General features: G+C 39.3%; 2 protein-coding genes across 2 annotated transcripts in view; one reads left to right on the top strand and one right to left on the bottom strand.

The window, feature by feature from the left end:
• Positions 1 to 85: 85 nt before the first annotated feature.
• LOC120518619 (acyl-coenzyme A thioesterase 1-like) lies at positions 86 to 12,584 on the bottom strand. Its single transcript, XM_039741498.1, has 3 exons — positions 11,786 to 12,584; positions 6,065 to 6,267; positions 86 to 840 (listed from the first exon to the last, which is right to left on the bottom strand). The coding sequence occupies exons 1-3, from the start codon at positions 12,345 to 12,347 to the stop codon at positions 253 to 255; spliced, it is 1,353 nt and encodes a 450-aa protein (XP_039597432.1). The 5' UTR covers positions 12,348 to 12,584; the 3' UTR covers positions 86 to 252.
• A 2,174-nt stretch (positions 12,585 to 14,758) lies between these two features.
• Positions 14,759 to 27,997, top strand: part of cdan1 (codanin 1) — a 133,759-nt gene continuing 120,520 nt past the window's right edge. Inside the window, exons 1-2 of the mRNA XM_039741475.1 lie at positions 14,759 to 14,896; positions 26,420 to 27,057. Coding sequence (XP_039597409.1) covers positions 14,819 to 14,896; positions 26,420 to 27,057 — 716 coding nt within the window. The 5' untranslated portion in view covers positions 14,759 to 14,818. The remainder of the gene's footprint in view (positions 14,897 to 26,419; positions 27,058 to 27,997) is intronic.

Genomic DNA, 27,997 nt, shown 5'->3' with positions numbered 1-27,997 from the left:
TAAAATAGAATTGGACACCAGCATCTCAAATTACTTCTATCCTCCAGGCCCAGATAACAGCAGTCAAATAACAAAACAGCAGGTGTTAAAATGCATATAAACAGGGCAGGAAACTGTATTTATTACTGATACTGACACTTTCCTTCACTTACAAAACTCCCAAAACTCTTCATCACATGAATCAGCCTAGTTTTAAAGTCCACTTATGCTTTTATCCCTTAATTTTAGGGTCACTAATTTTGGACATTTGTCTCAAGATTGTTTTGCCACCAAGTGGCAATGAAGAAATTCCAGGATCTGTTTCCAGGAGTGAGCCTGGGCATAACTGTGTGGAGCGGATTGCCCTCCTTCCATTACTGGAATTCCAAGCATTGGATCCAGGACTGTGTGAGCAAAAGGGCACCAAGGAGGATCAATGCGATGCCCAGCTCCTGGGTAAGTTAGTACTTGATAGTTGTTGCGTGCATGAAGGTCCAATATGTGGACTGCAGCAGCAGCATACAATGGGCTCTTCCACCTCTTGTCATCTTCTCCTACCACAAACAAGAAATGTCCATCTGCTGTTTCAATGGGGATGCGACTACTCTGGTACACCTGATCACAGGGATCATTCAAGGTTTCTGACAGATCCAGTATCCCAGAGGGAAGTAGTCGGATACGACTAGCTGTGTAGCCAACTCCTGGTAAGATGTGACCTTGGTATCTCAGCTCTCCTCCAGTAACAGCATGACAGCCAGATATGCTAATCGCAGCCACCACCTGGGGGAGAAATGTGACCATGGCTAAGGCCAGCTCACCACCTTTGCCAGTTCCAATTGCTGCCACGCCAGAATTCAACACCTGAAAAAAAAAAAATTACTAAGCAACACATAAACATTTAATATTTGTTATATATGTGATTAATTTTATGTATGAAATGATGACCATTTCAAAACCAAATACTTCTAAAGATTGATTTGAGTCTCATAAAGTAAGAAAAATGAAAGTGAGACACAAAAAAGAAAAAATACTAAAGTTAACATGAGTTTCTACATTCTTATTATTTATGGCATATTAAGTTGTAAAACAGGGACAGTCTAAAACATGCAGTTTTATAAATTGGTGAGTTTCCATCCCAATATCAGTGAGTGTGTATCTGAGCCCCATGACAAACTGGCATCACATCCAGAGCTGGTTCAAATGTCAGGTACTCTTCTGAATGAATCTTGGCAACTCTGTAGTGTATAAGGCAGCAGTCACGGAAAATGGTTGGATATTTAAGACAAGAACATCCAGCATATTTTGGCAGTGGTATTTTTTAAATGAAAATTTTGTTGGGACCACATTTATCTGGAAGAGAGAGACACTTTAATAAATCTTGGAGCTATCCTGAGACATTACGCAGAGATGGTGTTTGCAACTATGGACATGTGTATGTATGTGTGTGTAAAAGAGAGAAAGAAAGTGGGAGACAGAAAGCACTTAAACATTAGAACCAACGAAACTCACACCTCTGTTTAAATTCATTGTCTGACTAGGAGCGAGGAGGACCGGGCAATAGTAAAAGCTGAATGAGCTTGAGTGGCCCAAAAGCAGGAGCGCGGTCAGCCATCGAGCGCGCCGGACTCCCCAAGTAGATGGGGAACACCGCTGCCGAGTCTGGAGGTAGGTTCCAAGAAAACGCCCGAAGTATCGGGCAGTTTTGTCTCATATTTTGCAGAAGCCCACTTCCAGAAAGCAAGCGGTGCGTCGGATGCCTGCCTCATATCTCGGCAAGATGGCCGCGATTCCCAGAAGGCAAATCGGGCTGGGTGTCGGCCAGCGACGACTCCATTCGAGGACAACAACCGCGTGACCGCGCTGTGGATGCCGGGACGGAGAAGGTCAAATGGATTCCGTAGATGAGGTCGTACATTCCCCGACGGACCCGAGCCTCCTGGAATGGGAGAAGAAGGCGAGCAAAACAGCGCCGAGGAATAAGAAAGCCCTCGAGGAGCGTGAAATGACTGGACGGCCCTCCGTCGCAGTAGGAGAGGAGGGAGGCAGTCGGCCAGCAACGGCCAACCAGCCCTTGAAGGACTGCAAGACCCAAGAGCCTTTGCGCTCTTCAGCTGAACACTTGCCGGGGAGGAACGTGCTCATTGGTTCCCGGCCGGAGGGTAAGCAAAACGCGGAAGCGAAAATACAGCCGGCCGTAAACATTAACTGTATGGACTTATGGGGTCTCATGGAATACCTCGAGCCCCTATGCCGTTTCTTACAGGACTTACAACAGCTGAAGGAACGTGTGGAGGACTTGGGAGCGACGGCCGCAGCCCCATTGAAGGGTCTGAAGGACTTCGTGCAGTGGCTGGGCCGAGAAGCTCCTGAGGTGATCGATGCGGGAGTGCACGTGAGTCTGACCCGTGTCGTAGAGCATAAAGGGACACAGTGCGAACCGGCACCGCAAATAATAAGTAGCGGGTGTCAAAGCACCGTGTGCCCGACAGAGGATTGTGGCACAATGACCGAATGGTTGGGGAACAGAGCAAACAGCCCGGGGCATGTGTGTGACGTGGCTTTCCGGGGCAACTCTCCAGGTCCCAACCGGTCTTGCGAGCGGGGTAACGCAGGTGACAGGAGGCCCGGGGGAAGCGTTGATCGTGCTGGTGCAGCTGAATAGTGCTGTTCATCGGAGCGAGGCGGTGCTAATGACGCCGGCTCCTGGTAAGCTGAAGGTAACGGGTGTGCAGATGGCAAAGAGGCTCTCTTCTTTCCATAGGGAGCCTCAGGCTGAGCACAAGCCCCAGATCAAGCGGGAGATCACCAAAAGAAAAGGTGGGTCTCCCGACATAATGGAGAGAAGGCTTCCTTAGCAGGAAAAGGGGCGGAGGTGACACTAACAGAGTTCCCCAGGTGTTTCTGGTCCCGCAGAGGGAAGCAACCAGGAGGACAGCGCCGGTGTTACAACTGCTGTCGGCCGGGCCACGAGTGGCGCCATTGTCTCCAGGGGGACAGAAGGTACGTTGTTCCCCCAAGGTTCGCTAGAGGACAGGGACAACGCAGCCAAGGTTTTTGATCTTGGCTTGACAATAGTGGTTAATTGACTTTCCTGGCTAAAAATCTTTGCTTGTTTTTCTGGCTAACGCCTCTTCTTCCATTCCTTTATTTAAAAGATTCCCTATAACACTTGTGGTGTCAGAACAGCAACATAACAAAAGCAAAGTTTGTTAAATGTGGACCGGGTTGGCACTGCCTGAAAAAAACAATGGGAAATAGAGACATAAATCTTCAAAAATCTTCATGTGCTTTGTGAAGATGTGGGTATTAAGGAGACATCAGGAGGAAAATAGCACCTTGGATGGTCATGGAAAGCATATTCCACAGCTTTGGAACAAGAAGTTGCAAATATACATTTTCTGCTCATAAGGAGTGAATAGGAACAGTAAGTAAAGAGAGCAAAGAGACCAGGGGAAGTTAAGAAGCAGAGCTATGCATGGACTTGAAGACTGGAACAAGTGCATTGAACTAAATGGAAGGCAGCTGAGAAACAGTGTGGATACAGAAAGGGCCAGAATACAAGCTGGGACATGACACACTTGACATGTGTTAGATAGGTTTGATCACAGCTGCTAGGCACCTGACCAGCAATGTGTTGCAGAGGATATAAACCTGAATAAAGAGCCAAGCGACCATAAAACGTAATGGAGAGAAATATCATATCTATGTCATGCATCAGTATTCCTGTAATTTCCCTTTTTGTCAAACATGCAAGCATATGTGCCACCAAAGGCATGACAGTAGCAAGGTAGAAATATGAGAAATGTGGCAGAAGAACATGTAAACTTGACAAAAAGGAAAATGTCACTGCACCAACTGGTCAAAAACAACACTAAACTGAGTGGGTTGTGATGTAGTCAAAATTATGCCAAAAGTAAAAACAACGATCACATGAAAATTATGGTCAAAATGCATAAGTAAACATGAAGCAATGATCCCAAGAAAAGAAATAAAGCAAAAAATGGTTCAAAAGCTGAAACTGGCTCAACAACAGGCATTTGCAGGGTCTGATGTGCACCAATGCAATGCTTGTAATTTTGTTACCTTAAATTGTATTCTTCTGTGCTTTTTAAAGTGCTCTGTGATAGTATGCACCATAAAATAGCACACAGTGGATTCATAAGAGTATTCAGGTTCACTTTTTCACAATGTTATGCTATGGCCATTATGATAAAATTGTTTAAATTCAAAATATTCCATTATCAAGCAACATTGAATAAAAAAGAATCACAAAGCAAAAACATGATTTTTGGAACTTCTGTAAATTTCTTAAAAATAAAAATGCTGAAATATATCATTGAGTATTCAGACCCTTTGCTATGATCCTAGAAATTTAGCTTGCATGCAGCCCATTCTCTTCACCATCATTGAGATATTTGGAGTCCACTTATGGTCAATTGAATTGATTGTGCTGAATAGGAAAGTCACAGACCTGTCTAAAGGAGGTCCCACAGTTTGGCATAAACCAAGATATGAGATTAAAGGAATTACCTGCAGAGTTCTGAGGCGGGACTATGTTGAGGTACAGATCATGGGAAGACAGCAAAACATTCTGCAGGGTTGAAGGTTCCCCAGAGCAAAGTGGACTTCATAATTTTTAAATGGAAGATGCTTGGAACAACCACAACTCTTTCTAGAGCTGGCCATGTGGCCAAATTTTGCAGTCAAGGGAGATGTAATAAGATCTTGATGGTCATTCTGGAGAAAACCTGTGTGGAGATGGGAGAAACTTCCAAAAGGACAACCATCACTGCAACACTCCACTGACCTGAGTTTCATTGCAGAGAGGCCAAATTGAAGCCTCTTCTCACTAAGAGACATATGGAAGCCCACTTGGGGTCTGCAAAAAAGCACCTGAAGGACCCCCAGTCTATGAGATTCAAGATTCTCGGATCTGATGAAACCAAGATTAGCACCATGCCTATAGGAAACCAGGCAGCACTTATCAGCAGGGCAATATCATTCCAATAGTGAAGCATGGTGTTGGCAGCATCAGTCATAGTGTGGTGTTCTTTTTTAGCGGCACGGACTGGGAGACTAGGGAGGGAAAGCTGAACAGAGCAAAGTACAGAGATGTCCTTAAGGAAAATCTGCTCTAGAGTGCTCTGAAACTCAGACATGGTCAAAGATACAACTTCCAACAGAATAATGAACCTAAGCACAAAGTCATGACAACAGAGGACTAGCTTAGAGACAACCCTGGAAATATCATTGAGTTGCCCATCTACATCCTTGACTTGAACCCTATCAAACATCTCTGGAGGAAATAACTGTATTGACAGTCTCTATTCAACCTGATAAAGCTTGAGAGGATCTGCAGATAAGAATGGGAAAAAATCTCCAAATCCAAATTTGTGAAGCTTGTCACATCACACCAAGAAGACTTTAGGATGGAATCGCTGACAAAGAGGCTTCCACAAAGTATTGTGTTAATTGGATATTTCATTTTTTTATTTTTAATAAATCTGGATCAATTTCTAAATCCCTGCTTTCAGTTTGTCTTTTTGGGGTATTGAGTGTTGCTTGTTGTGGATAAGATTTGACAAAATGAATTTCAATGATTTTATAACAAAGCTTCAACATAACAGAATGTGAAGAACGTGAAGGGGGCTAAAGATTTTCTGGATCTATTATATGTCTCTATTGAATAAAACAGGCAGTAAACTTTAGATGACTAATGAATAAGCACACTGACAAAGTAACTTTCAGAACATTTCAGAATTAAATAATCAGGAGCATTGGATGCTATCAAGCTATAAGAAGTAACTTACTGATAACTTGTAAAGCTATTCTTTTCTAAGTATAGTGAATTAAGTCAGACACTTCTTATTTTATTTAATGACAGCTCAAATCATCTGCAGACACTTACATAGTAACATGTCTAGAAGAGTCATTGTAGAAAGCTAAAATCTCTACCTTTCTACATTTAAAAATATGGTGTCACTGAATGAGTGAATTCCACAACAAATAATCAAACTCTCCTTAGAAGAGCAAAGGAAATAATCAAGAGGAGCAAGCCCCACTTGCAGGACCCACAAAATTGTACCTTTGGGTGATGAATCAGTAAGCTTGCAGCTTGTTCAAAGTATTCAAACCTGACATCTGCAATCGACTCTGGGAGGTCCTCAAAGCGGACATATGGCAGTGCCAAAGTGGCAAACCCTCTGCTTGCCAAAAGACTGGCTCTGTGCTCTGTCAGTCCGCCATCATCGTCATACATGTCTATCACCCCAGGGAAGGGGCCTTCATCTGAGAAAAGAAGAAAGAAAATAGTGAATCCACGTGTATGATAGACCAAAAAAGAAAGGTACAAAAAAACCTCAAGGTATCAGGACTCTTAAAAGGCATTTTGAGGTCCATTAATAGTGTATTAGTGCTCCCTGACAAGAGCTAATCTACAGTTAGAAACTGTAGAATGTCAGTCAGTGTTCAGCTGTTTAACTGCCTATTAAAATAATAAATAAACAAAGGCATTTTATCGCTGCCAGAGCTCTCCAATTTTTACACCATTTTGTCTTAGAGTTTTCCAGTATGTATCCAGGAAGCTCAACAAGAGGACACATGTCTTTTATCCTTGCCCTGCTAACACACAATACAACTGCTGGCTTTGTTTTCCATCTCTTGCTTTATATAATGTCTACTAGAACAGCTAACTGTGCTCCCAGTTAAGTCTGAAGGAGATACACATCACATCTCCTTGTGCAAGGACCTCATTCAATATGCATTTTTTGTATTTAAGTACATAATTTTTACATCTGAAATTAATGTTTTCTAGATAAATCATTTGGATATTCTCATAATGCATGGCGTGTGATCAAATTTGTTTGCAGCTTTTTACCCATCCATCCATTATGCTGCAAAAAAAAATCACTCCTGTCAAAAAGTCTAGGGTTTTTTTTTATATATATGGGGGTCCAAATCTGGCAAAAGAATTATTGTATTACATCCAATTTTTGACATATGAAAATTTACAATTAAGAGAAAAAATAATATATTTTTCAAATGAATTTCTTTTAGTTGAAAAAATTATAAATTTCATATGTAATTGTTCTAAATACAAATACAACACTAGACACTTTTTTTTATAATATTAATGAGGTGTTTCACTGTGGATGTTTGCTAATATAAACTCACTCCACTTTCCAGTGTAACAGCTCTCATTTGAACAATGTCCTTGTGTAACCTCTTTCCACGTTCATCATAGCCCGCTCTCATGATCTGGAGGAAAAAAAATCCAACTAAGAATGTAGGAAATGGACTTTTGAAGACATGTTGCACACAAGTGCTAAGCGGGACAAGAGAAGCAGCTCAACTAGTTCCTCTTAGTTTTCCAGCTTTGCATTGCCAAGAAATTTGTGTTATACAGGTACACTATTTGTGTATATATTTTTTTTTACTGTTTGCTTGCCTGTCACTTGATAAATACAATGGATAGGTCAACCAAACCTTGCATATTTCTGTAAAAAGCATTTTAACAACAATTTTCACTCTTCCAGACAACAAAAAGGTATCTTTCTAACTTTCTAAATATGCATTTCAAGATATTGTGAAGGAATAAGAAGAGAGGAAAAAAAATACTGATTAACAGAAAAAAAATTCTCGACTTTGGGTTCTTTCCACTAACATTAAGAACAAAAATATACTTCAAATAACATTCCAAGCACTAAAAATACTTTTACCATAAAACAAACAATCTTTTCCAAACTGTGCTTTCACTGAATCTGATATCTCAAGGAGATGTTAGGGAAAAGGTGGAGAAATTCACCTAAATCCATAAACTACATCAATTTTTTCTGCAGTGGGATTTTGTTGCATACCAGTGTTATCAAACTCAATTTACCTTTAAACTTCCTGGAGTTAGAGAAAACCCCAGCAGCACCAAACATAAGGACTCTACTAACCCCACTACTAAGCCCTTCATACAAGCTCACACACACACATGCACTCACTGAGTTTAGTTTTATCAATTAGCTCAACATACTAGACTTGATGATATCGGAGGAAAACCATCTTGGACAATGGGAGAACATGCCAACTCCAAACAGGCTTGGGTCAGGTCTGGGATCTGGACTGTGCCACCTGCACCATTCTGGTTATACTGTATCTGCTTTTAAATGCACTGCCAACATCAAGCACTGATACCTTTAAAAGTTTAGGTGAAATCCCCCCTTATTTCACTGGGGTGCTTGCTCAGCCCAAACTACTGATTTGCTAAGTACTTTTACACTATCCTGGATCTGGATTAGTGTTACATACTACCAAAACTCAAACGTTATATCCAGGCTACAAAATGATCAAAGTCCATTTCCAGCTTACCAGGTCACACATTGACTGCAGTAAATGTGCTGTTATGGAAACATTCAAAACAGGGAAGTGATCAGTAAAAAAAAAAAAAATAAAATCTGACCTACAGAAGTCAAGACCTACTAGAAGACAAGCTCAGACAAACACTTAGAATTGTGCAAAAACTATGTAATAGGGTAAACTGAACTAGCACTCCTCATTCTTTGTTCAGCATGTAAGAGCAACCCCTGAACCCAATAGGACATACATGAAATTGCCATTGACGGTTGCTAAACAAACATTTGTATTATTATTTAAAACTAATGTCCATTCAGGTGGAGTTTTCTACTGCCATCTGAAAAGGATTAGATGATACCTCATCTAACTGATCCAGATGCACATTAAAAAATAATATGATCATTGTCATGAATATAACAATCGATCTGGATCTAATGGTAAGCTAAAGTAACATTTAGAGAAACTTCAAAATGCACGTTAAAGTATCTGGAAATATAATTACGATATCTCAAAAAGAATTACAGATACCAAAAACATATCTATTTTAAGATATGTTAAATGCATTTTAAAATAGCTTACATACATTTCAAGATATGTTCAAATGTATATTTCAAATACAGTTCATGATATCTTGAACTAAGCTCACATGCATTTTGAGACACCAGAAGTAGATGGCGGGATACCTTAAAGTAGGTTTGTAGGCATGCTGAGACATCTGAAATAAATCAAATTATCTCAAAATGACTCCATGTACATTTGCTTATGGTTTCAATGGGACTGTCTGTCAGCATTCTGATACTGTATCTTGAAATTAACTTGAGAAATTGCAATCTTATGCATATCTGAAAATGGACTAAGGTATTGTAAGATATCTTAAAATAAAATCTATTTCATATATCTCAAAGATATCTTAAAACAGGCATTTAGTCTGACTGAAAGAATAGGAAACTTTACAGTAAGTAAATATTTGAAATGTATTTTAGATATCTTGAAATGAAATATCTCAAAAATCTATTGCAGATATCTTAAAATGTAAAGAAACATTTTGAGAATCTTAAATCAAGTTTCTGATATCTTAAAAAGCAAACAGCATTTCAAGATATCTAAGATTCATTTTGAAATATTAAGCGTTAAGTCAGTTTGCCTTACATATCTCAAAAGAGCTTCCAGTCCATTTTCAGATATTTGAAATGCAATTCAAAATCTCTCAAAAGTAAGCTTCTGTGCATTTTGAGATATCTCGAATGCATTTCAGGATGTCTTAAAATAAGTCTGTAGGCATTTGGATATATTCTTAAATGGTATCTTAAAATACAAGCAAGGTTAATTTGAGATACAGTTGCAATCAGAAATATTCATCCCCTCACCTAATAAGGTATTACAGTGATGCGAACCAAGGTTATTTTGTAACATAAATTAATGTAGGTTTGAGTTCAAATGAAAAATGTAACTCTTTTCATAAATGTGCAAGTGCACTATTGTTCAGCCTAAAGCTTCTGTACTTTGTGGAGCATCCTTTAGCACTTCTAAGTTCTAATAACTGTTTTTGGTAAGTGCTGACAAGCTTCTTACACCTTTGTGTTGGAATTGTTGCCCATTCTTCACGTGCAAAAGACTCCAGCTCATTGATGTTTGATGGCTTCCATTCTGCAACTGCCTTCTTTAAATCCCACCAAAAATTTTCAGTGGGATTTAAATCTGGGGACTGAGAAGGCCACTCCAGGGCATTCCAGGATCTATTTCTCAACCAAGCTTTTTGTTAACTTGGACAAGTGCTTGGGACCATTGTCTTCCTGAAAAGTGCAATTGTCGAGATTTAATTTCTGAACAGAAGGCATCACATTCCTTTTTAAAATGGCCAGGTATTTCTGGGAGTCTATGATGTAGGCTACATGGTCAAAATTGCCAGTTCCTGCAGCAGAAAAACATATCTGCATCATCAATGGCCAATATCCATGATGGTACTCTTTTGTTCAAAAGCCTGGCTTTTCTCACACCAGACATAACGCTCGTCCATGTATCCAGAATCTTCCAATTTAGTTTTCTCAGTTCATAAAACTGTTTCCAAAACTATGCAGGTCTATCCAAATTTCTCCTGGCATATTCTAGTCAACCTTTGATGTTCTTTGTGGTCAAGAGTGAAGTGCATCTTGGAATGCGGCCATGAATTCCTTGTTTATTCAGTGCTTGTCTTATACTGTATTATAGTTTCCACCAAATCACTGGCCCTGGCTTTCATCTGGTGATCCTGTAGGTGTTTTGCAGTGATATATGAGGGGGAGGTTTAGTTGTTCTGACTAAGTTGTTCAGGGCTCTTGATGAAATTTTGCGCTTTCTCCCTCAGCCAGGCAGGTTTGCAGATGTGCCATAACTTTTAAAATTCTTTATAATGATCCCTGTGGTGCCTCTTGGAATGTTCGATTTTTGGGAGATCTTCTTATACCAGATGCCCTTCGGGTTCTCTCTCAGTTTTTGTGAAAGCTCCTCACTCTTACCCATGATTGCAGCTCACCTTCAACACCTTCATGGGTGGGGCCTATATGGGCATCAAAGTTGAAGCCAATTAAGGATTAATTATGGAATTCCCAAAAGCTTAATTTTGTTTTAGCTCTACTTTAGGCCATAAAAACTAGCAGAAGATTTTAAAAACAGCAATGTTATATAGGCTTGAATAATTGTGACATGGCTATATTAATAAAATATGCTGTTACTTACGAATACTACATCATAAACTTTCTTTGTTGATTGTATGTATAAAATAACTAATAAAGAAGTTATCCAAACTAAAATTTAGCTCTTTGAACAAAATTTAATTGGTAAATCCTTACAATCTTTGAGATGTTGAATATTTCAACTGTTGTTCAAAACGTATTTCAGAAATCTTGAAATGCAGAAGAATTTATTTTGAGATATCTGAAAATGTACTTGAGAAATCCTGAAATGCATTTGAGATTTCTAAGAATTTGATATCTTAAAATGTAAAGGAAATATTCTGAGATAACTGGACATGAGTTTCAGGTGTCTTAATATATCAATGGTATTTTAAACTATATTAAATTCATCTTGAGTGATTCATAAATTGTTTTCTAGTGTAAACATGCCTCCTGTCACATACTGTAATTATAAAGTGATTAATGACCAGTACTTCAGTTTAATGACATGAAAACACGTGTATGGTACACTAGTGATTTGTAAGTCACTTGGAATGAAACACCAGTATTGGCTAAATAAATAAACCTCCCACTGAATATACCACACATGAGCTCTAAGTAATTGTGTCTTCTGCATCAAACATTAAGCACTACTTCCACTGTATTGTCAATATAATGCACTGAAGTAATTTAGTTATTTCCATAATATCCAGTTATTCTAAGGCAATGTTTCTTGTGTTCGGATAACAAAGGGTTCTAGTTAACATTTCACTTGTCAATTTGCTACGTAAACCTTGAGACACACTTGAACTCACTGGGTGGCAGAAACAAGCTGCCCCGCACACGACCCTCCCGGATCTGTGTCCTCGTCACTCCAGGACTGCAAAACCACCTTTCGCAGCAGCTTCTTGCCAGCACCGACCCCGGAATGCTGCCACGATTCGACAAGCCGGCATGGACAAAGAACTCCAGTAGCTGTGGGCCTCTCATTGGGTCTCTGTGGAAAAGCCGGCGGTGGGGCAGCTCCATGGAGGCAGGCAGTAGGCTCCACAGCAGCCCCATCTCTTCGATCCCGATGTAGGATCCCCCTAGAGAGTGATCTCTCGACAGGTCCAGCGCCCCCTCTTGGGAGGCTCCGTACTGAGCGCAAGATTCAAACAGCGTGTCATCGTCACTTGTCACCAGAGCCCTTAGGGTGACCTCCTGCGAGGGACTCAGTCCACTAACTGTGATGTGCACGCGTTCGTCAGCCAGAGCAACTCGGGGACTCACACCAATGCGCACCGATGTGGAGTTGAGCCGAGCCGAAGTGCAGGGAGTAGCGAGAGAAAGCAAACGGCAGACAGTCGCGCCTGCGGAAAATCTGAAAGCGATCATGACGGTTAAGTTTAGGAGTGCTGCGCCGACAATCCAAGAATTACGGGGGCGGAAACAACAATCCAGGCGAATACAGTAGAGAGAAGATTCAACCGAACTCCCCTACGGAATCGATTTCATCTGACTCACAAACGAAAAAGCAATGTGCCAAAGCTGCTGGTCGGAACAACTTGTATTTCGTATAGCGACTGTTATGCTAAATACCGTACAAGGACACTTTACGAGTTCAAGACTACACATTTTCCCCACCTACTTGAATCAATTGTGAAGTGTTAGAATATTTTCACATTAACATAGATTTCCACTTACCCCGGACCACATAGAAATCCAGTGGTGGAATTTGAAATCCAGTGGTGGCATTTGAAAAACCCATACCAGTAACCCCCAAAAAAAAAACAAAAAAAAACTGGAATACTTATAGTGGATAACGCATGATCTAAACCATTTGCCTAAGTCACTACTTTCCATTTAGTCAATTTTAAATACATAGAACTTTAGTGCCCTCCAGTGGTCAATTTGTAAGTACGGTTAGATCAATTAAAAAGCGGGTATTCCAAGGTAAAAGAAAAATGCCTCTTCCCCATTGCCAGTACACCCCATTAATGCAGAAACATCTGAGAAATTCTGCAAGTGACACAACCTTATTTGAAGCACAAGGTGTGCAGTGTAAAGAGAAAAGGAGACAGGACTGTTACTTGTGGTACTCCAGTGTTGCTGGCATGCTTACCAGACACTGTGGACTGCCCAACAGGTAGCCCATTATAGGACACCATATGCTAATAGGCTTACCCATCAACAGGAATGGTGCTGGATGGTTTTGAAGGTACTGGAGAAACAAGAAAACATAATCTTCCCAGTACTGCCAGTTTTGTCCAGTCTTGTGGAACAGAGTGATAACTGCATTTTCCAATTCAGTCTTAGTGCGATAGAGTCTGTCACAAAAGACACAAATGCATACTGACCACCATTGTGATATCATCTGTTAATTGTTCAGCCTGTCACTAAAGTTCCAGAAAGTATTGCTGCAATGGAATGGACTATTGTTCCAGTCCCAAAGAAGGTAAATGCTTCTTCACCTAATAACTACAAATTAATGGCACTTACCTCCCCAATCATGAAGACTTTTGAGACATGGAAATGCACTGATCTACAAGTGCATCCAATAAGGAAAGGTCAGATTTAGAAACCAGGAGGCATTATAACATCTAATCTTAGTACTAATAAAGAGTACAAATAAAATTGAAAATGTTTAATTAGGGACTTCATTAACAAAAGTGCAATATGGCTCATAAAATGAATATCAAAGCCAGGAGTAAGCCTCACACTGGTTTATTGATTTAAAAAAAATCTTAGATAACAGAAATACAAAGCACTTTACTTACAATTTATTTTCATCAATTTGTTTCAACTATTATAGTAGCGTTCTGACCAGAAGAAGGGCAAAGGCAGACATAAACTAAGAGAGATTCTCAGCACCAAGTGGCTTGAATTGTGGAGTTTCACAATGGCTTGCATTTCAGGTTACTTTGTTTTTAGGCCCATAAATAGAGATCCTATAAATAATCACTCACTTGTTTTTGGATAAATAAAACAGTTTTGTTGTATGTGACTCTTTTAGATACTATTAGTGAAGATACAACAACTTTAAGCTGACAATATCCTGACAATATGCAGTGTTCATATATGGTAACATCCAAACATCCATTTTCCAAAGCCACTTTTTCCATTACCTGGTGACATATCCATCCGTCCACCCATCCACAGTCTGTTATCTAATTCAAGATGATGAGGATTCAGCGCTTACTTTAGCTACAAGGCATTCAGTTACCCGCCATTAGCTGGGATGCCAGTTGATCTCAGGGCACTCTTATTTATATGTACTGTATATTCACATTCACAATTACTAGGCTCGTTTAGAGTTATATATCCATTATTAGCCTGCATAATACAGTGTAATTTGGCAGGACTGGAGCCTGTGTTGGTAGCAGCAGCAGCAGCTCAAAGTGCGAACCAACCCAGAACATGTTGTCAGTCTGGGCACACTATTAGACACAACAACACTCTCTGCGTAGTGACAGATCATGCAGTAAAGCAACTTCATTTTAAAGGGGTTTTCACATCATAGTACTGGCTTCAATTACGTAATGATTATACCATGTGGTCAATAAGGGGTTCAGTTATGTATGTATGTATGCCAGGTTTGCCATATACAGAACGCATATATGATATGCAACATTTCACGTTGGATGATTTTTTTAATGCTATCACTTCATAATATTCCAAGTTATTAACAAAAAGTTAAGTAGTAAACGAGAAGGAGTTTTATGATGTGTTCATCGAGGACGTTTCTTTTTTTATCCGCTACTCCGTAATTTCCAACGGCACGCGCTCCCGCAGCCCCGTGACCGCGCACGTTCTTCCCCTCCCGCCATCTGCGTGTCGTCGCGCGTGCTCAGTGTGGGCCGTGCAGAATGGCGGCTCTTTTGGAATCGGTGCTGCGGGAAAAGGACCCGCCTAGCCAGGTTGTACAGTGGATTCGAAATGCACAGGTTAGTGACAGCGACTGTCTCGGTGTTAATCCGTTGAACTCGTCACTGCGAAATCTACAGGTGACCTTTTGGTTTAGCGTCACGCGCAGGAACGGCCTGTGATCGGCATAGGAGGGGGAGAAGAAAAAAATGGCAAAAAAGTTTGAAATGTCACTTTAATCACAGAGGGCAGTGTGCGGGACATCAGAAGGTTTCGCTTTTCTAAAGGGCTGAGTATACGAAAGGTGTTAAAACAGCGACATGTGTTTGTTTATTCATGTTCTAAAGATAACTATTTACGTGTGTTTTTCAGTTATTGATATCTTCCAAAATACTATACAACAGGCATATCGTAGCTGTAATGCCTGTTCGAGCAGCGTAGTAGTACTTCTACTGACATTCCAGAAGCGACTATATTAATACGTAGTATTTGACGCCTGTTAGGTGACGCCAGCGAAAACTACCCAAACATATAATAATCCGTTATACTATAGGCGAGCTGTGTGTATGAAAAATAAAATGCTGTTAATGTCTGTCACGCATGCGCAGAACTGCTACCTTGCTGCCTTCAACTCGGAACTGTACACGTAGTCCAGCAAGTATTTTACGTGTGGCAACTACAGTTCTTAGGGGAAAATGACGCATGAGAATTAACAAAAAGTAGTGTCAATATCTGTCTTAATAGAGAGGACGCTAATTAGCTTTTGTACGATCATCATCAAGGCTACTTACAATATTTAAGATAAAACTGGTTACTTTTTTTATTTTTCCAGTTGGAGCATGGGCAGGTGAAATGACTTGCACATGGTCACACAGTGTCAGTGGTGGGATTTGAACCCACAGCCTCAGGGTTTAAAGTCCAAAGTCTTAATGACTACATTACACTACACTGCCTGACTGATAAAAATTGTGAGAGAAACAAGAAAGAAAAAAAAGCATGTTAAGTGAACTAACAATCCCTTGCGCTCAATATGTAAACATATACTGTGTATTTTGTTCAAATCTATTGAAACCATTGAAAATCTTAACAAACAATGGAAATTTATGTTTAATCATACAAGTGTAGAAACAAACAATTAACTACATGTTCACTTAAATGATGGGTAACAAAGTCTGAAAGGTACTGGCCCAAGTGATAAAACGATTGAAGCAAAAATCTCAAGTGACATTGGTATCTGAGGACTCGGTGCATTAGGACACAGCTTCTGTCCTCACATACACAGTTTGTTCTACTGTTCTCATGTCTGAACTGAAGGCAAGGCAGCAATGATTTGTTTAGTGTGAACAGCAGCTCCAGGCTGTCATTCTCACAACACTGTTCTGCTATTTTGTGAGGCAGAATCAAGTACTGTTTTAAATCACATTCCAAGAAATAATGTAATGTAACTTTCCATTCTGATGTAATGTTGATTATTTTTATAATTGTATGTCTTTTATTTTACACATATGCATTGGTTTATTGTTATAGTTTTTTGTTAAAGGTACTTGGACAGTTCTCAGATTTAGGTTAGGTGATTGGCGATCCTAAACTGGCCGTAGTGTGTACTGGGTGTGTGTTTGCTCTATGATGAACTGGTCCCATGTGCAGGTTTGTTCACTGCCTTGCCCCCTATGCTAACTGGGCTAGGCTCCAGCAGACCCCTGCGACCCTCTTCAGCACAAACCGGATTTGGAAATATCTGACTGATATAGTGGATAAGTCACAAAGCATTAGAATAATTTTAAAAATGCTCTATCATGTATGTGAGCTTGGCACAGAAACCAAATCATCTTATACTTTCATATTAATTATTCAACCTCTTTGTTTGTACTGCAGAAATACCAGTTTTGGTTACTGGATGAGTACTTACAAAGGGCACTGTGTGGTGGCAGGAAACTTGAACAGAAACAGAACTTTTTAACAGATTTGACTCCTGTCTACTTATGAGACTCTGCCACGTTTGTGGTGGACAAGCAAGATCCAGCTCACTCACTTATGTCTCACCTTCTTGCATAGACACCACTCCTTTATCATATTATTATTATTATTATTATATTGTAAGCAGAGCTGCACTATATTCACTGGAATTGATACTGTGATTGTTTTAACCAAAATGTGACATTCAGTGTTTCTCAAAATGTTCTCAAAGTACCTTAAAGATCGATGACCTGCACCCTACACACGTTAATACAGTCAAAAATCTGGTGTACATGTATTCTATTACACATTATAATATGAAATATTACTAAACTTTTTTTTATTCAAAATGTAATGATTTCATGAATAGCTGTGCCACAAAGAAACAGTCAGCTTAAATTGTATTCAATATCTAGTATCTGTGTCTGCAAGTCATTTTTACTTAAGCAATGACAAAGAGGAGAGGAGAAGTAGGAGCAGGCCTGTACATTGCCGCACCTAGCAAATGACAAACCACCTCACGATCCCAAATTAGGACTCGAGTGCAGCCATGCAATGGGTGACACCTCAGCACCACACTAGTTCAGACAAGCCCATGAAACATTAACAGTCTAATCACATAACATAATACATGTTAACATGTTTATTATAAATGTATTATTTTTTGATTTAAATCATTTGTAATGGTTCCACATTTTGTATTTTTATATTAATGCTTTTTCTTGCCTGTAACTGTCTATATGATAAATACATATTATTTCTTGTATAACATTCACCAGCATATGAAGTACTACTATGTTTGTGTTTGGACAAATCGAATTTTACATCCATTGTTCTTATCAGCTTTTTGACTCATTGATTCTCTATGGCAGGGGATCTGAAACAATTTAACCTGAGGACCCAAATAAGAAAAACATTGCCATACTTGGACCAAGGAAGACAATTGCTACCGTAATGACTGCAGAGCCATACAAATAACAATGGCCATACAATAAAAAAACTGTAAATGTTTTTTTTCTTTCCAAACATATTTCTCATGTGAATATTACTAAAAGAGAAAAGTAGAAAGCAAATATATTTTTAATAAAACAATAATTATCATTCTAAACAGGGAAAAGATTCCTGAGGTATATTGCTGGCAGTATAAATGCTTACTGTAAGCTTTAGTAAAGCTGAGACAAAACCAGTTCTTTATAATGGGAGCGGTGTGTCACTGTGATGATTTTTGAAAGGACAGTATAAATGGTCACTTGATTCTTTAGAACAGGTAAGGAATAAAGTAATAAAAAACAATTCATTTAGGCAGTTTATTTACCTTGTCTTAAATAATATTAAAAAAAATAACACAAATAAGCATCACCACTGACAATATTCGAAATTTCCAAATGTGTTCGCAAATAGTTCAATGTATCCCACTTTTCATTTGACAATTCAGTAAACTGAGTAAAAAAAATCTAAGTTATTCCTAAAAAAACATATTCATTACAGTTAAATCTTGATGAATAATTCACTAAACAGTCCAGTATGAAATATTTAATGCTGTTGACTGACATTGTGCTGAATGACTATGCCTTGCCTCAAGCTTTTGATATTTTCTGCTCCTCTCAAGAGTTCTTTAAAATAATGTTACAAGAAGGAATTATTTCTCGCTGAAGATGTTGAAATAAACGTAAAATCGTCTATCGACCTTGGTTACAGATTTAGATTCAATATATTCTGTATGTGGGTGGAGAGGTAGCCCTAAGGCTAGACGTCTACACTGGGAATCAAAAGGTTGCTGGTTCAAATCCCGTAAGTGCCAGAAGTGATTGCACTTGAGCAAGGCCCTTTACCTGCAATTGCTCGGTCCTGGGTATGACATTAACCTGTATCCAGCCCTGAAAGCAGGTCCTCCATCTTGCCAGGAAATCTCGGGCCACTGTAAAAACCTTACACTGTTCCTCTCCATTCGAGCTAGTGTGCTGCTGAGGTGTCACACATTGCATGGCTGCGCTCGGGTCCTAATTTGGGATCATGAGGTGGTTCGTCATTTGGTAGGTGAGGCAACACACTTAATCAGTGCATGCTCCCAACCTTCTCCTCCTCTTCCTATTCTGTAACAAGGAGCACGCGATCAAGTAGCAACCAGCCCGGAATGGCCTCAGAAACTGTTTTTAGCATATATCACTGCCATGGCAAAAAATAGTACATACCCACACCCTATTCACTCGCCCTTCATAACACTTCAAAATCATCAGATTCTTGTGTTGCATCCATTATTTTCATTATGACATTTCAAGCTAGTACCACAGTCCTTTTATCTATGCCATTCTCTCACCCTTTTCCTTGTAAATCAAGCCAGTTAGATTGTTGAACAGGTCCTGAGAGGGTAAGTGATATCGTGGGTTAAACTTATTATTTTTTCATCTATAGACATGAACACACCTGTTATGTGCCAATGCTGTTGTTTCTCATACAGTTGCAATAAATTGTATCAGATTTAGAGATCAGTAGCTTTACATATTTATAATTAACTAGGGGTCGCCCCCCCAGCTCACTTCGCTCACCAACCCCCCACCCCGGCCTGCGCTATGTGCCAACCACTTCATGTCTCTGCCGCTTGCGTTGAGAAGACGGGGACTGAACACACCACATGGAGACGCAGTCACTCCTCCGAAACCCCCTCTTTAAATGGTGATAAAATGGGAAACAAATACCATCATCTAGCTGCTGGATTGCTGCTGCTGCTGCCGTGCCACAGCATCTCGTGCGGTGCTTCAAACATTTAAAAGCCTGTACAGCAGCTATCCTACACTTTGTGTTTTATTTCCGGCCCTGGGCGTGGTTAAATTTCTTAGCACAAAGTCTCGTCTCGCGGGATGTAAGTTCTTGATATTTTTTAGTATGTAATTTAAAAAAGGAATAAGAATCTGAAAATTTAACAACATCACATTAAATTCAATAAAATCTGAAAAGAATGATACCAAACACACATATATATATATATATATATATATATATATATATATATAGGTTTTAAAATAAGCCTGTTTTAAAGCATGACAAAAGCCATGACATAAAAAGTCAAATAAAATCTTTGCATAAAATTGTTGCACTTTTAGGCTTAGGATTTTATATATATATATATATATATATATATATATATATATATATATATATATATATATATATACTAGCCATGTGCACTCAACTACGTTGCACATGTTAAAGTTGTCTGTGAAGGGCTCCCTGTTTAAATGCAGCTGCCATTCGTGAACTGGGCCCTTTGTTGCACAGCATTATGATTTTTTTTATAAGGGAAACAAAATTACAAAAGAAAACCCTTGGACATTGATTCGATAGGGTTGGCCTACTCGGAATCACTGTCCGAATAGTAATCATGTGATGGTGTGGGAGTATTTCTGCTTCTGTCCGTTCACAGTCCGTCTCCTTTTCATGAAGCTATCGTTTCCTCTCACGATGTCTTCTCAACCTTTCTCCATTCTCGCAGGTTGCTTTGTGGCAGTCCAAAGAATAAGGCAATATACACAGAGCAATGGTTATAAAAGGGGGACACATAGGTATCCAGGCTCTTTAAAGCATAAATAGGGATCACTTCACTGACATGTGAGCAAGCCACGGTACAACTGTGAGATGCACAGCACTCGCCGGCTACAACGTAACAATAATAATTTCCGGAACGTGCGCTTACGTTGTCATTCATTTTACCCAGTGTCTGTCTTTCATTCATATGTTACGTAGGCACGTACCTTTTATCTTCGGCAATCTCATTCTCTAACCAGGCCTCAGTAGCTAACCAGTGTAACACTGTCCACCACCCCTTTCGTTATTCCGGCACTTTGTTGACATCCTTGAGTAACAACAACGTACTAAACTGGAAGGTGGTCTACGCATTCGTGGAATTCGCGGACAAATAAAGATCAAGATCTAAATGAAGATCTCTTTAGTTAATTTAAAGCACAATTTGTTTAGTTTGAATGTCTGTGTTTTGAGGTGTGACTGGAGTACTACAGTCTTCAGTAGTATAAGCCTGGAGGAGATTCTTAATGCAATGCCTATGTTTTAGCTGTCTCTCTACTGCCATCTAGTGCTTCTTCTTCTAATTAATTTGCGGACAAAGATCAAGATCCAAATGAAGATTATATATATATATTAGATAATGCAAAATGAATGCACTGTACCTTAAATATCCATCCATCCATCATCCAACCCACTATATCCTAACTACAGGGTCATGGGGGTCTGCTGGAGCCAATCCCAGCCAACACAGGGTGCAAGGCAGGAAACAAACCCCAGGCAGGGCGCCAGCTTAAATATCCTTTATTGTAATCGGAAAGCTAAATTCAGTAGCTAAATAAAAATACAAGCTCAAAATGAAAATAAAATTGCCAATAATGCTGTTTGCCCCAAAACTGATTAATGAACATTATATAATTCAAAAAAAAAAAAATGAACGGTATTTGAAATGGACAGAGGGCTTTTACGCTGCACAGTTGTTTCTCTTCTGATATGATCTGAAATATTTGTTAATGTTATCTGATCAGTGACAAAGTACAAGAAATTTTTGGGACTAATCTGAGTACCCAAAACTGTGTTCCACATATACAGTATAAAGTGGAACAGCAAACATTATATGTAGCTTTGCTTAGCAGGCACCTGTTTTGCCTGGGAAGCAAGAGGTCATTTTACAAGCACTACTTGTGCCACAATGGACTCTTCATATGCACTAACATGTTTTATATTTTGATGTTGTGCTTCTTGAACTGTCATCCTGGATAAAATCAAACCATTTGCAAACAGCAGCATTAACCCTATATGTTCTAAACTCCTCCTGTTCTGTCCTTGCTTCTCCATATTTTGCTCCACAACGGCTGCATATTGATTTTTCTTAAATATTGAGTATATATACAATATATACTTATTGTTGCCACAAGGGGTGCCCCTGAGCTCCAAACCACAGATGCAAGAAGTCCCAATTACACTTTCATCTTCAATAAAGAGATTTTATTAAGCCCCAACACCTTCTTCACAAGAAATATACTAATCACAATTCTCCTTACTCCTTCAAGAGTGTTGCCTGCTGCCTCCCGAATCTGACTCAACACAAATGAAGCAGCGGGCTTTCTTTTAAAATCAACCCCGGAAATGCTCCATGTCCCTTCTTAAATTCTTCTGGAGCAACTCTGTGTCATGTGGAAACCAGGGCAGTGATCTCTGGCTGTCCCCAAACCCTGACAGAGTTGCGTTTCCAGACTCCATTTTCCATGCTACCTTACAGGTGTTCTAATCCGGTTTAGCCCAGAAGAACACTGCCACCTGCTGTATGAGGGAATGTCCTGCTCCTGGTAAACTGTTCTCCTGATCCTTCTATTATGGCCTAATGGCCAGGAATAAAACCTTCCGTTATCCCAGTCAGGATGCCCGTCCTTCCTTCTGGGCACCCACATGATATATATTTAGTGAGTAATGGACCAGCGTCCAAGCTGGGACAAATCCTATACCCTTACCTGACTAGGGTGCCTGTATAACAGTTGGTCAATAGATAGTCTATGCCCATGTCCTGGAGGTGGGCATAGTGGAGCACTGTGGCAGCTGGTGCAGTTGGACTGGCATCCCAGCAGCAATAGATGCGAGTCCCTTACGTGGCTGGGAGGCCAGCATAATGGTTTGATAACTTGTACTCAAAAAAAAATGAACTATTGGGGATGTTCACTTTATGTACCTATTTTAAGTTACTTTTCTTAAAATAATGATGTATTCTGGAATATTGTACCTTTTTCTAGTTACAATGACTTTAATCTGTTAGCTGTCACACTACCACAGTTAATTTACATTGAACCAATGCAGTCAGATTATTTTCTTTCAAAAGAAGCATAATCTGTGTCATGGATTATTGTCATTACTCATTAATTTTATGTTACTCCTGATCACAATTAATACTTTTCAAATCCTTAAAACATGGTATTTCCACGTTCCCTATATACAGTTAAATTAAGTTGAATTAATTTAAAAAAAGTCAAGTTTTATGCACATGACTATCCCATATTTGCATAAAGTGCCACACCTTTGGTTAACAACATTCAAGGGATCCTCACACCTTTGTATACTTGGGAAGAAAGTTAAAGACTTAGTAAATTGATTTTTTCCAAATACTGTGTTTTTTGTGTTGTCGTGGAAGCAGATTTATAAGACTTTTTTATACTTGTCACCCACCCTACACCAGAAAAGCATTTTTTTTTCTGTTTGCAAAAGAGCAATATAGTTAATGTAAAGGGCTCGTTTATACTTCATGTTCAGAACGCGCACACATCATGGCTGCCACACGTTCCCAATGTTCATTTGATGCGTCCTCTGAGCAGGTCCTCAGAAATTAACGAGATGCATGCGCGAGTTGCTGTACCAGCAAAAAGCCAGGGTTCGCAGTGTGATAAAAGTGGAATGTGACGTCAGAGTCTCTGCTTACTATCTGCATGTGACAGAAAGCCTCTATGCGGATCCTATAAGATCGATGTGCGCGCTTCAATGTTTGATGAATGGTTCGATGTGGTGAAGCCAAATGCCGACATACAAATGTATTCATGTTGCTTTTATATTCAAGCGTCGCATATTCCCAATTATAATGACATGATACATTTTAAAAGTCTCACATACCATCTTTTGTGCTGTCTTTTTTTTTTTTTTTTTTGCAACTTCACAACAGCAACATAATGCGCAGCGCTGTATTTGAGCCACAGAGAAAAAAAATTAAGGACATGGTGAAAACATGTATTTTGTGAATAAAGTGGATATTTCGGCTTTATTCTCGAAATGTCAACTTTAACCTCGTAGTTTGCTTTATCATTAAAGCAGACTGTCGTAAACATAATCCCAGTTTTTGATCGCTACAAGCTTCTTGGACCTGACAGCAGCGGCAAGCAGCAATAGATCACCACACAGAACATATTAAATGTATGATATTCCAACTCTCTGCGAATTTAGAATCCTTACATTTATATTTGATATCCCTTCCATCCATTAAATTCGAACACTGGGTAACAGGGGTCTGCTGGAGCCAATCCCAGCCAACACAGGGCACAAGGTAGGAACCAATCCTGGGCAGTGTGCCAACCCACCGCAGGACACACACAAACACACCAAGCACACACTAGGGCCAATTTAGAATCGCCAATCCACCTAACCTGCATGTCTTTGGACTGTGGGAGGAAACCGGAGCGCCCGGAGGAAACCCACGCAGACACTGGGAGAACATGCAAACTCGACTCAGGGAGGACCCGGGAAGCGAACCCAGGTCTCCTAACTGCGAGGCAGCAGCACTACCACTGCGCCACCGTGTCGTCCATTTGATATCACTTTCATTATGAAATGCTTTAAAGTATGTGTGTTACATTTTACAGATAAATCGTTAATTTCATTTAAATAATGAATACTGCTAATAATTACACACATGGGGGTGACACAGTGGTAGAGCAGTAGCACTGCTGTCTCGCAGGGAGTCACGTCGCTGGTATTGCCTGCCTGGAGTTTGCATGTTTTCCTGCTGGGTTTCCATGGTGTGCTCCGGTTTCCTTCCGAAGACATGCAGATTTGGGGTTTTGGTGCCGCTAAAATGACTCCAGTGTATGTGAGTGCTTTTATTCACCTTACGATGAGCTGATGCCTCGTCCAGGGATTTTCTGCCTCGTGCCCAATGCTAGCTGGAATGGACAAATCCCTGGATTGATGGATTTAATTATTAAACATTTTTTTTAGAAATATTGCGGTAAGGTGTCACCGGAATTTAATGGCTGTTCCAGGCAATTCACAACACAGCAAAGCCGAACCTGTTCTACCCATGATGATATCTCGCACTCCCACCTGCTGGATTACTCCAGATTTACGTAAAGTAAAGTCACGTCGCATGAAGTATAAACCTGGGCTAAGACTGCATGAAAAGTGCAATCAACCACAAACTAACTTGATTTCCTTATGTGGTACTAATTAAATGACTACAAACTTAATTAATTGAACAGTGTTGATATATGTATATTTGTTACATAAGATGTCATTCATTGGAATTGCTAAGTACAATTATTAAATTCGGGAAAATAAAACAATGTTGAGGTTGTATTAGTTTAGTTTGTTTAACATAAACAAATGCATTTGATCTAACTTGATTAGATCACATTGTGCTGACTGAGACTAAGTCATTTAAAGAGACAATAATCAATGCTTTTATTTACGATTTACGCAAGAGTTTTTTGGAAAAGAAAACAAAAGAAAAGCATTGGATTGTGTACGGCTAAGTAGAAGCCTGTCTCAGGTTTTTTCTGTGAAAATCGATGTACTTGGACTTGGGAGTGTCTTTACATAATTGTTTCTGGGGTTTGGGACTCATGTATGAGGCATATATAATGCACATACATCTACTCTAAAACCCAAATAATCCAATTAATGGTTGTAGATGCAATGTGAGAATCAGCTTAGTAGAGAATGCTGGTCTGTTGCAAAGTACACACACAATGCAGTATCTTTGCTCAAGTGTAAAAATAGGGTTAATTCTCTAAGCCTGTCACAATATGACATTTCCTTCAGTCCCACAATCAACCTGGTTGTTCATGTCTGCATAGCTTCAAGTGCTTTTCTGTCTTTCTTGTAACATGGTGTCCAGAGCTGCACACTGCACTCCAGAGGTGGTCTCACTAGTGCATTATATAGCATAATGTCCCTTGAATTATATTCAACAGTTTTTAAAATAAATCACTCCACCACTGTTGCCTCTGTCAGAGCAGAAGTATTGTTTCAGTGGTTAGTGCTTCTGCCATAAAGCACTGAGTCCTGGACTTGAAAGCTTAGACTAGTTCCTTCCTGTGTGGCATTTTACAGTTTTTCTTTGGGTACTCCAGCTTTTCTCACAGATTTTAAAGGCAACTTTAAATAAACTGGAAATGAGTGAGTCCCTTTGAGTGTGCAAGTGTGATCTTTGATGGGCTGGATTGTACCCTAAGCTGCATGTTACAAGGAATAGATAGATGGATGTTACTACAGAATATATTAACAGATACAGATAATGCAAAAATACAAAAGATTTTTCAAAAGTTTAGTATTAATATGGAGATATTATTATGTAAATAGTATTCCATATTTTTTCATTCACATCAGTAGTTTAAATTTAGCAGACCCTAGTACCTTGTTTGCGTTTTTTTTAATGAATATGATTTTATTATTAATTTTTTCTTTTATAACCTTTTAGATTTCTGTCGCGATATAATATTTATAACATAAAAGGGGTAATGGCAGGTCTTGGTGTTAGTTTCTGACCTCTTCTTTGATCTTGTTGCTAGGTAACAGGCACATGTCATGTTTTTTCTTGTCTCTTGAAGTACAGTTGGTTTGGCAAGCACTCCACCTTTCTAAAGTCTGTAATGACACTGTGAAATGAGATTAACCAAACTTGCCTTGGTATTCAACCACTTCTCTTGAAATTGTATGTATACATGTCTGATCTAAAGAATCCTGCACTTCTGAGAGTAAAAGCAAATGAAAAAGTACTAAATGTCCCTTTGTTATCCTTGCCTGTCTTGCTTAACTCAATTGTGGCATGAGGATGGGTGTACAATGTGTTATGTTATAAAATACTTAATTTTGTTTGTTTTTTTTTTTTATAATAGGATGATGGGGGCATTGATGGATTGGCCAGTAGTGGCTTGCAGCTCAAAGAGTTTGTTCCGTGTCTACTCAACTTTCTTAGAGAGCAAACAAGCCAGATTCTTTCTCATGGGCCACCCACGCCAGCTAAAACTCCAAATTCCAAGAGCTTGCGAACCACTGTTGAGCGTGGTGGGGCTCCTCAGAGTAGTCCGACTCCATCCAGAGGGGCCAGCCGGGTGCAATTGTTTTCACCTGTTCCTTGTAGTTCACCAGAAGCCGAGGTTGAAACTCCTGGGTCCCAGTCTTTAAGTGGAATCACATTTTTTAGCAGCCCTAGTTTTACATCAAGTCCCATGCATCGGTCTTATCCAGAAAAACGATCTGCACAACGTAATAGTCTGGGGGAGTTCTTGACGACCTCTCCAGATCTTCATCATGGACAGCGGCGAGGGCGAAGGAGGAGTGGTCCCTCGTGCAATGGGGGAGGTCGTCCTCCATCCCGGAACCAGGACAATGAACATTCCAAATGGGAGAGTCCTTTGGTTGGAGGTGGAAGGAGAATCAGGACGGAGACCTCTGAAATATGTACTGACTCTCCATTAAATCTCAACAATCTGGATGATTTTCCACCAATTTTGACTGCTTCTGTTTCAGCAGGGTAAGTATTAAAGTATTAAATTAATCTGTAAAATTGCATTCTGTGTTGTAAGATTGTTCCTTATAAAAACAAAAAATCTGTATTATATATTTTAGAAAATCAAAATGTAATGGACTAGATTAACCAACTAGAAAAATAGAAAAAAATGGAGAGCATTCTGTCTTATAATGATCAAAGTTGCTGCCTTTGAGGAATTTTTACAGAATTGTGTAATTTTTTTAATATTGTGCTTAAAATAGAAGGTTCAGTTTTGTAATTGTGTTACTCCATTAACTCAAACACAATCCTTAACAAAAGACAGTTTTTTTTCAAGTAATTGGTAATATACAGGAGGCAAAGAAGGCATGGTGAAGTCATTACAAACAAGCAACCCAATGTTAATGGTTTAGGAGCATTTCACATTACAGATAAAGGAAAATGTTTTTGTTTGCTGACGGGGTTAAAACAGTTTGGTTTATCATCATAGAACAACAGCTGTGCAGCAGTATCTAAAAGGACACCAACACTTGGCTGACACCATGAGGTGAGCTATGGCTAACCTCGATGTATAGTTGTTCTAAACTGCTAAACTAGCACACCATATGACACAATTAGTTGAAATTCTGTCAAATGTTAAATTGGCTGTATAGATATTTTCAATTATCTGCATAATAATTTCATTTTACTTGTTTAAACAATATGAAACACCTTGACAAATGTAGGTACTAGCTCTTTACATGTATCTAGGAATGCATTCTAGGCTAACAAAAAAGGTAAATCAAGTCTATAAATCTGTAGTTTTCTCAAATGTTTATGCTGTGGAAAAAAGACAACAACATCTACTCATTTCTTTCCAAGTACCCAGCAACTAATTGGATTTTTTCAGGTCATCTAACACTACAACAAAAGTTATGAACATTCACAACACAAAAGTGGTTTGAGCTCTTCTACAATCAATTTT

The sequence above is a fragment of the Polypterus senegalus genome, chromosome 18 (genome assembly GCF_016835505.1).
Source record: "Polypterus senegalus isolate Bchr_013 chromosome 18, ASM1683550v1, whole genome shotgun sequence".
NCBI classification, from domain to species: domain Eukaryota; kingdom Metazoa; phylum Chordata; class Cladistia; order Polypteriformes; family Polypteridae; genus Polypterus; species Polypterus senegalus.
This window is presented reverse-complemented; position numbering and strand designations above follow the sequence as displayed.

Bases quoted from the DNA above. Each gene is read 5' to 3' on its own strand.
- LOC120518619 (XM_039741498.1), bottom strand. From the start codon at position 12,347: ATGATCGCTTTCAGATTTTCCGCAGGCGCGACTGTCTGCCGTTTGCTT. The intron at 6,268-11,785 runs GTGAGTTCAAGT...TTCTTTTCTCAG, and splicing joins CAGCTTGTTTCTGCCACCCA to ATGAAGGCCCCTTCCCTGGG. The intron at 841-6,064 runs GTACAATTTTGT...TTTTTTTTTCAG, and splicing joins TACTGATTCATCACCCAAAG to GTGTTGAATTCTGGCGTGGC.